At 36.3% G+C, this 10248-nt stretch overlaps 1 protein-coding gene across 3 annotated transcripts in view; it reads left to right on the top strand.

Annotated features, from left to right (window-relative positions):
• ZFP37 (ZFP37 zinc finger protein) overlaps positions 1-7790 on the top strand; it is a 26600-nt gene extending 18810 nt beyond the window's left edge. The window contains exons 2-4 of one of the 3 annotated variants that reach the window (XM_011992440.1): positions 210-336; positions 631-765; positions 5384-7790. In XM_011992440.1, coding sequence (XP_011847830.1) covers positions 210-336; positions 631-765; positions 5384-6927 — 1806 coding nt within the window. In that variant the 3' untranslated portion in view covers positions 6928-7790. The remainder of the gene's footprint in view (positions 1-209; positions 337-630; positions 766-5383) is intronic. The other 2 variants (XM_011992441.1, XM_011992442.1) reach the window with 2 other exon arrangements.
• Positions 7791-10248: the final 2458 nt, after the last annotated feature.

Below are 10248 nucleotides of genomic sequence, written 5' to 3' on the forward strand. Positions count from 1 at the left end.
CCGTCTCAAAAAAAAAAAAAAAAAAAAAAAAACAACAAAATAATGAAAAATTGAGTAGAGAAAAATTGAGTTCAAAATAATGAAAAATTGAGCAGGTTATAATATCACGGTCAACAGTACGTAGTCAAGGTAAGAACAAATTATTATCTTGTCCAAATCACTCACCAAATGTGGATAACATTAGCGTGAACAGGAATATGCTATCACAGGTATCAGTAACATTCAAACATGTGACTATGACCTTTACCCAGAAGGAATGGAAGCAACTGGATCCTGCTCAGAGGAACGTGTATCATGATGTGATGCTGGAGAACTACAGCAACCAAGCCTCAATGGGTAAGAACAATTCCTTTGTAATTCAAAATGTGTACACTGTGATACCTTCTCTCTGGAGTCCTTGATAAGTTCGGCCTTCATTTTTGTAGGTCAAAGGGCTTTCTTCCCTTTTAGGTACTAGGCAGGATATTTGTGCCCAAGGCTCCAAAATGGAAGGTCTGTTCAGTTGACCTGGCATTCACATTGTGAAACTCCAGAAGCCATGTATTCTTTAGGCCCTGAAGTACAAATGCTGGGGCTTCATTTCTGGGATGGTTGTTCTAACACTCAGTTTCTGCTATTTCTCATGAGCAGGGTATCAAGCTCCCAAACCAGACTTGATCTCCAAGTTGGAAAAAGGAGAAGCACCATGGTTGGGGAAGGGAAAAAGACCCAGTCAAGGTTGTCCAAGTAAAATAGCAAGATCCAAGCAAAAAGAAACTGATGGAAGTAAGTTGTAACTTTGAAATTTTTCAGAGAATAATTTATTCTGAAATTCTTAAAGATTCTAGACTCGTCTTTCTTAACTAGAAAATAGCAGTAGAAAAAAATCAGGATTTCCTGAGGAAATAATATTTCAAACTACAAAGATTCTGTAACCTGAGAGATTCTAATATCTCTTCCTTTTGCGAATTTGTTCACACGAGAGGTTCTATGTGAGGTTCACTATGGTAGTGAGCTAGTGTTAAATACGGGAGTTTGGTTATATTACCTCTATCAGTCAGTTTCCACTCAGTTTTGCTCCATGAAGGAATGAGCCCTTGCAATCTTAGTTACTTACAATAAGAAAAATTAGTTTCTTGCTCAAGCCACAGCTCTATTCCATATTATCTTTATTTGGGGACCTATGCTGAAAGACAATTCTCCATTTGGCAAATTCTGGTCTCATGACAGAGGGAAAAAAAGGGTGAGTGGAACCACATGGTAACTCTGACAGTTACTGCTTGAAAGTTGTAGATATCCCTTTCAGCTCACATTTTGGTCAAAGCAGGCCATCTGGCCACTCCTGAGTTCAACATGGTAGGAATGTATAATCCTTCCACTGGGAAGAGTGCTATAATTCAAAAGGCTGTGCATTTGGGAGGGGCTGGGAGGTATAATCTTGCCACAGGAAAAAATAATACTATCTTTCACACCACTCAGGTTGTGGTAGGATAAAAGGTGAAAATCAGGGCTCTGAAACTTGGTACCAGCCCCTCAGATGCCTAACTGACCCTTCCATTGCTCAGTCTTCAGAAGGAGCAGTGACCCTCTTAGCTGTTCTCAATCCCACTCCTGCTTACCTTATATAAATCAGTGCTTTTTTAAAAAAGCATCCTCCCTTTTCCTAATATCCTCAGCTTTTCTCCTTTTCTCCTTTACTCAAGACCCTAGTTGTCAATTTTTCTCCTATGTATTCGGACATTCTTAGATCTGCCCTGTTTCCAAATCTCTTGGCGTGATGCTCCTGTCCTGAGTTATTTCTGTTTCTCTCCTTTCACTATGAAATTCTCTAGACCCATGATCTATAGCACATCATCATTTCCATTTTCTCCTTAACCCCTGCAGTCAAATCCCACAGAATTCATGCCTGTAACTAAATTTCTGACTTTAAGGTCACCACTGCTTACTTTTCAGTGCATACTTTAATCGTTTTTGTTAGCTTGAAGTTCTCACTCACCCAGTTTGAATTGTACAACTTGAATCAGATCTTATCCGCTAAGTGCTTCTTTATCATTTACTCGCTAGCTTCTCTTTCTTCTCATTTTGCTGAGGTGTCCCTAAGGTTTTGTCTTCTACTATCTGTTCTTTTTAAAAACTGTATCGATTATTCATTGTACAAATAAAAGCTATTTATTCTACACTCGTGACTTCCAAATGGACATCTCCAATTCCTTTGTCTTACACTCATATTTGACCTACTTACACAACAGCTTATTCTTAGGATGTCAGAAATGGAAAGCTTTGTCTTTCTCTCTAAATTAGAGGTTCTTTTCAACTTCCCTGTTTTTATCAGGGTGTACTCTGATTATAGGACTGTCTTCCATAGAGTTACTATCCTGTCTTCAGTTTCTGCTTTTTTTTTTCTCAGTGTTCAATGTCATCACACAAATCAGGCTCATATTATCTCATACTTAAATTTTTCCAATTCTTAGATAAATTTGCTAAATCAGTTTTTTTCCTATTTCTTTCTCTTTTTTTTCATAGAGACAGGGTCTTGCTGTGTTGCCCAGGCTGGTCTTGAATGCCTGATCTCAAGCAATTCTCCCTTCTCATCTTCCCAGTGTTGGGATTACAGGTGTGAGCCACCATGCCCAGCTTTAATTGATCTTAGATGTTACCACCAAACATGAAAATATTCAGTTATTATTTATGTTACCATAGTCCCCAAATTATTCATAGCAGAATATCTGCTATGTCTTTTAAATTCTTTTGACCTTCAGTTGTCCAAGACTGTATGAATTCCCTGAGAGGAACCAGTCTTTAAAATGACAAATGAAGAGACTCAGTGGAGTTTCTGATTCATCCATTAATAGCTCCAGTTTTGGCTATCCTTACTTTTCTTGTTGACACTTTACAGCTAAAAAGCAATCCTAAGTCATTTAATATATCTTTATCATTGCTACAATGACTCTCTTTTGGTTCAGGTTCTTATATACTACTTAGGAGGCTCTTCAAAGAGGGGCTGTTCTATTCTCTCCAATAATTTGCTGGGCCAAGTGAGTTCCATATTTGTTTCTGAAGTTACAGTTGTTTTAGCTTGGCATTTATGTTTTAGTTACTGTCTCAGATTCAAGAAAAACTTCCAGCCTTAGTCAATTGCTCTTCCAGACCCAACTCTTCTCTGGTATTACCATATTACTATACCAATTTACTTGTTCAAATTCTCCTCCTTTCTTTCATGGTGATATTTTCTTGTAGTACCTTATGTCTTTTCCTGCTGGCAGATACTAGTTGGGACCAGCTCAATTTATCATTGTAAAGGTTCTTGTAATATTACATGTCAAGGGGAAAGTTTTCAGTTTTGATTCCTTTCTTTCCAGAAGGAAATTTTTCCTCCATGTTTTCCATCATCCTTGGGCACTGAAAGACACAGCCTTGTCATGGTACCTAAAAGTTTGTTATTCTCTCTGCATCACTTAAAATTTCCTAAATGAAAAAGCAGCCAGCAACTGCACTTCTCTAGACTCCCTAATATACATATATATCTGTCTACATATATATATATATTTTTTATTTTTCAAAACTGATCTTCTGCTCCATGGGAATTAATCTCTTTAATGTCCTTTATAAAAGTAATAATATTTCCTTTCCATCCATTCAGATACCATAACTCTTTTCGGTTTGAGTCCAGTTTTCACTTTCTCAGTGTAATGTTCCTTTACCATCAAGGTGGCTATTCACTTCCTGCCTCTTTCTGAAGTCATGGGGATTTTTATATCTGCTTCTCTCTAAGACTGTTTAATTCTCACTCTGAAGCTTTTTCTGCTTTTCCATGCATATAGCATGTAGCTGAAAAAGGACACCCCTAAATGGTGGCCTCAGCTCTTAAGATTATAGGTTTTTATACATGTAGTATCCATAGCTAGCTAACAGAAGTCTATAAATTTCAATTTCTGGTTCTTAGGCAAAATAATATTATTGCACTACCCAGTGTTTACCACTGCCCCATCTATTGTTTTTAGCCAGAATTTGGCTTATGTAGTATAAGCATAGCAGCCCACAGTTTTCAGTGTGGGTAATGGTCTCAGAGAAGGGAAGCAGGGATTAAGAAGACATCTCAGGTGTGTAAGTGTTTAATGTATGGCAGAAAGAATGTGAGTAACCACTTAGAGCTAGGAATAAACTTAAAATTTGTAATTGACAATTAGAATGACCTGAAAAGAACAAATATACATTCCATAGCAAACTATTGGAAAACAAAACAAACTTGGATGCACACTATAAATCAGATTGAGTAAAGTTTGTTTGCTAAGCTAATTACTATGAATTTTATCATTTGATGAAAGCATCAGGTAATGTAGAGAAACTAGGGATTTTTAAAGTACAAGAATATCGTTTTGGGGGTCATTTCAGTGGTAGCAATGGAAAGGAAAAGATATGTCAGCAGGAAAAGATCTAAGCACTACAAGAAAAATTCACCATGAGTAGTAGAAAGTGGATAACCTTTCTTATTTATTTTCTCAGCCACTTATCGGCTCGTCAATACTTCTTGGTGGACTCACTTTATTTTTCTTTTCTGGCTCTTTTGGATATAATAACAAAAGTTTACATTAGCTAGCTTCAGTACATACAGGAATATGCAATAAGGACATGAGTATATCCCTTACAAGCTAAGGGCAAGATAGTTCAGCCAGTCCTCACCAGGGGCTAGAAATAGGAACTAGGAAGGAACTAGGAAGCCATTGGGAATTGAAATTGTGCAAATGATCTCTTTAAAGACACAGTTCTTATGTCTCTGCTTCTCTGTGTGTGGATGTTTCATTCTTTGACCTGATGAGCTTTCTGTTTACATAGAGAAAATATGGGTTACTAGTACCTGCTTTATATAATTTCTAAATTTAAGTACCAAGTGGAGACTAACTGGAGTCAAATTTGTTAGAAGAAAGAATCTTGTTGGACATCTTGGTTTGAGTCAGATTTGTCTCCAACTGTGCCCATGGAGAATTGGGGTAATATAGTATAGGCTGCAGCAGCAATATACTATGGCCAGCTTGGGAGTTACCAGAACTGGGCAGCTTGGGCTTACAAGAAACCTCAAAAAAGTATCAGCTACAATCATAAGCTCTTTTTACTCCATCTATTCTCTGTTCACTTCTCCTTGTGTTTATTTCCTCTTCTATCCCAGGTTGCACACTCATATTTTTAAGCAGCAAAACCTTTTAAAAATCACTATTGTCACTTTTCCCACCTCTTTTTACCACAACATCTTCTCCCTCAAGTCCATTCACCCTAGTTGTTTCATTTACATTGGTATACTAGCCTGAATAAAAATTTAACCCTACAACAGGTCATTTCTTTACAAGTTTTATTCCAAAATATAAGAGTACAAAGATTCACAAGAATATCTCACTGAATTCCATTTTAGAAGTCCAGCAAGATGATGACCAGCTTGAAAATAACCAGAAATCTCAAAACAAACTCCTCAGGGAAGTTGTAGTCAAAAAGAAAACTCAGACTAAGGAGAATGGCAGTGACTGTGGTTCACTGGGGAAAAAAAATAATTTGCATACAAAACATATTCCTTCAAAGAAAAGGCTTCTTAAATTTGAGTCACATGGAAAAATTTTGAAACAGAATTTAGATTTACCTGATCACTCAAGAAACTGTGTAAAAAGGAAATCTGATGCAGCTAAAGAACACAAGAAGTCATTCAATCACAGCTTATCTGATATAAGGAAAGGCAAAAAGCAAACTGGAAAGAAACATGAGAAATTATCCAACCATAGCTCATCTGATAAGTGTAACAAAACTGGCAAAAAACATGACAAATTATGCTGTCATAGCTCATCCCATATTAAACAGGACAAAATTCAAACTAGAGAGAAACATAAGAAATCATCCAGCCTTAGCTCATCTACTAAGCATGAAAAACCTCAAGCTTGTATGAAACCCTATGAATGTAATCAATGTGGGAAGGTTCTCAGCCATAAACAAGGACTCATTGACCATCAGAGAATTCATACTGGGGAGAAACCATATGAATGTAATGAATGTGGGATAGCCTTTAGCCAAAAGTCCCACCTTGTTGTACATCAGAGAACTCACACTGGAGAAAAACCATATGAATGTATTGAGTGTGGCAAAGCCCATGGTCATAAACATGCACTCACTGACCATCTAAGAATTCATACTGGAGAAAAGCCCTATGAATGTGCTGAATGTGGGAAAACCTTCAGACACAGCTCAAACCTTATTCAACATGTGAGATCTCACACAGGTGAGAAGCCATATGAATGTAAGGAATGTGGGAAGTCTTTTAGGTATAACTCATCTCTTACCGAACATGTGAGAACACATACAGGTGAAATACCATATGAATGCAATGAATGTGGAAAAGCCTTTAAGTATAGCTCATCCCTTACTAAACACATGAGAATTCATACAGGTGAGAAACCCTTTGAATGTAATGAATGTGGGAAAGCTTTCAGCAAGAAGTCACACCTCATTATACATCAAAGAACTCATACTAAGGAGAAACCTTATAAATGTAATGAGTGTGGAAAAGCCTTTGGACATAGCTCATCTCTTACTTACCATATGAGAACTCATACAGGTGAAAGTCCCTTTGAATGTAATCAATGTGGGAAAGCCTTTAAACAAATTGAAGGCCTTACTCAGCATCAGAGAGTTCATACTGGAGAGAAACCGTATGAGTGTAATGAATGTGGGAAAGCCTTTAGCCAAAAGTCTCACCTCATTGTACATCAGAGAACTCATACTGGGGAGAAACCTTATGAATGTAATGAATGTGAAAAAGCCTTTAATGCAAAGTCACAGCTTGTTATACATCAGCGATCCCACACTGGAGAGAAACCCTATGAATGTAATGAATGTGGGAAAACTTTCAAACAAAATGCATCCCTAACCAAACATGTGAAAACTCATTCAAAAGCGAAATCTCACGAGTGATGTTAATGTGGCAAATTTGTTAACTAAATTTAAAATTTTGTTGAACCTTGGAAATATACTGAATTTAAAGAGTGTTAGAAAGCCTTTAGCAAGATATCACACCTTGTTATACATGAGAAACTTTGAAAATGGATCTTCATATAGAATCAGTGGATGGAAACAAGGGTTTAAACTTGATACAAAACCTTTTATAAAAAATATTGTTTTAACAATACTCAATTATTATAAATGATCTACATGTTCAGATTGAAATTGAAAGCTTAAAACTTGTGAATAATTTGAATATTCAAAGCAATGGAGAAACAAGTTATATATGCTGACAGTTCCTGTGTTTCTTCTTGGTTTGTACTTAAGCACCATATATTATAGTTGAATTTGCATATCTGTTTATTGCCTTATGTAAATGAGTGTGGCCATTTGTATAAGCCTCTTTGATATTTTCACCCAGCTCTTTCTTAATGTCTGTGTTGGCTTCTGCATCAGCAGAAATCTTTTTGAAAGGGTTGTTATATATGTAAAAAGTGTTAACAGGAAAACAAGAGAAAATAAAGCAGCTGAGGCTACAAATGTGCTGGTAGGGAGTGATATTCAAGATATACTGTGAAGTGTAAAAAAGCAGGTTGCTGAACCACGTATATATTATATTCCCCTTTGTGTACAAAAGGGTATGTTTGTTTAACCTCTGTCTCTTATCTCTGTATGTGTATATATCTTAGTATGCATATATACATGTATTTGTATGTGAATAGACTTTGAAAAAAATACAGAATAAACTTCATGGTGGTTGCCATTGGGCACAGGAGTATAGGATTGGGTTCTAGGATAGGAGCAAGACTTCCTTCTATATTTGGATTTTTAAATCATGCACATGTATTTTTATAATTAAAATATTTTAATGTGTACAAATCAACATTATTTAAGGTTGTCATTGAACCCCTCCACAATGTTGTTTGACAGAGTTAAAATCTTTGTATGATTATTCATGAATGATGATGAATCAAAAGTATATACTATGAAACGATGTTGAATTCATAAAGACTTTTCCTATCAAACACACGTTCTTTCATTAACATAGTGAATTATAACAGCACTATGTTTCTACATTTGCCATTTTTTCAGACTGATGATGAATTGTGATTGCAGGTGAATGAAAGTGATTTTCTGAATGATCACCCCGTTTTATCTCATATTCAAAGAACTAACATACAAACACCTCAATCAGGGAATGCAAATGAAACAAATGTCACCCCTCCCTGTTCTTGCTCAATACTGGATCACTGTACTCTTTCTGAGTGAACCCAGAGTTGGCCTCAGAATCATTGTGCAGCATGCATTCCAGAAGGTACTATGCATCAAATTGGACCGTCACAGGAGACCTATTTGCCATTGCACACCTGAATTTTTTTTACTCTTGAGCTATAGATTAAAAATACTTCTGGTGGATGCCTGTAATCTCCAGCAATTTGGGAGGCCAAGGTGGGTGGATCACTTGAGGCCAGGAGTTTGAGACCAGACTAGCCAACACAGTGAAACCCCATCTCTACTAAAAATACAAAATATTAGCTGGGCATGCTGTAATCCCAGCCACTCAGGAGGCTGAAGCAAGAGAGTTGCTTGCACCCAGGAGGCGGAGGCTACAGTGCACTCCAGCCTGGGCAACAGAGTGAGGCTCTCGCTCAAAAAAAGAAACACAAAAAAACCCACAAAACTCCTGAACTATTTTAAACTCTAAGTTGTTACACTAAAAGCAGAGACGTAAGTACAGATGTAAGTACAGAAATATTTTAATACAATATTAACTTACATAATTAATATAAAATATTGTAATTTGGCATATTATCTTTTACATTTTTTAAAGCACAATCCCTACGTTATTTCATTTATTCCTCAGAACTAACATATGAGCAGTTACCAGGACGTGTCTAGTCATGTTCAATTCTGTTGAGTAAATATTTCACCTAGATAGTAGTTCAGCATAATAATGGGCCCTAAAGAAATATGTGCTTAAATGCCATCTTTACAAATATTTATCATTCAAGCTCCTTCCTTCCTGACCTCATTTCAGAGAATTATAATGTGTTAATATAATATATTGAGAATGGAATATGCACACATGCATACACATGCATGGGTTGAAAGCTCAACTCATGAATATATCCCCTCATTTCCAAGTAACTTATTTATCTCATGGGAAGAAAATGCAGTATGAAAGCCATTTCCACCAATAATTTCTTAACAAGTGGAAATATAACACTATGCACAGAATGAGTCATCACTGTCTAGAGCTGTAGAAAGCCTGCACTTTTTAGAAGGATGAAACAGTTGCAGGTTATGGCTATGTTGAATTTCCACATGTCTTGGGGAATCCATAGTATTGCCACACCTGAGACAGTGAGAATTATAGGTATGCCTGAATGGTATAAATGAATGCTGAAAGCCGTTTTGTGCAGTAATAAAATGAATTAAAAGTTAGCATTGATGAATGAAGAAAGGATGTCTAAATACAGTTGGACGTTAGTATAGGAAAACAGACACACAGAGATAAGTCTGAATCAATGATACGTAAACTTTCGTGTGCATAAAAATTGCCTGAATGATTTGTTAAAGCATAGACTTTAGAATGCAAATTCTTGGGCCTCGTCACAGACGTACTGGATCAGAAACCCTGTGGATGGGGCTTGAGAATTTACATTTTAATTAAGTTTCCAGAGGATTCCTGTGCTGCTGGTCTGGGGACCAGCCTTTGAAAACCACTAATCTACATCATTGTGTAAGTAAGTTTAAAAAATTATTTTTAAACTGTTTTTGAGATCCTCTTTAGGAAAATGAAGGGGCATAAAAGTAAATTATTATTAACAACAATTTTGAAACGTTTATTTATTCAAGTGATATGATCATCTAAGTGCCTGAGATACAGCAGTCTCCAAACAAAAAGAAAGCAAACAAACAAAACCCTTTTCTCATAGACCTTAATTCTAGAGGAGGACATAGGCAATAAATAAACAACTACAATATAAAGTATAACAGATCATCGCATGGCAAAAAGCAAGCCAAGGAAGGGGAGAGAAGTGTTGCGGAATGCAATTTTAAATATAGTGATGGGAAGTAGGCAGTAAGCTTACTTAAATGGTGACAAAAGCAAAGACCCAGAGAGGGTAAAAGAGCAACCTACGTGTATATATATATATGATGGAAGAGCATTCCAGGCATATATTTTTTGGAATCTGAGGGTGTGGGAAGAGAAAGATACTAAACTCCTCTGACATAAAGAAGAGGAAAAAAAGTAGAAACACTTTTTCTTAAATCAAGATTTTAAAAAAT

This window comes from Mandrillus leucophaeus, unplaced genomic scaffold, assembly GCF_000951045.1.
Source record: "Mandrillus leucophaeus isolate KB7577 unplaced genomic scaffold, Mleu.le_1.0 Scaffold410, whole genome shotgun sequence".
Classification (NCBI taxonomy): Eukaryota; Metazoa; Chordata; class Mammalia; order Primates; family Cercopithecidae; genus Mandrillus; species Mandrillus leucophaeus.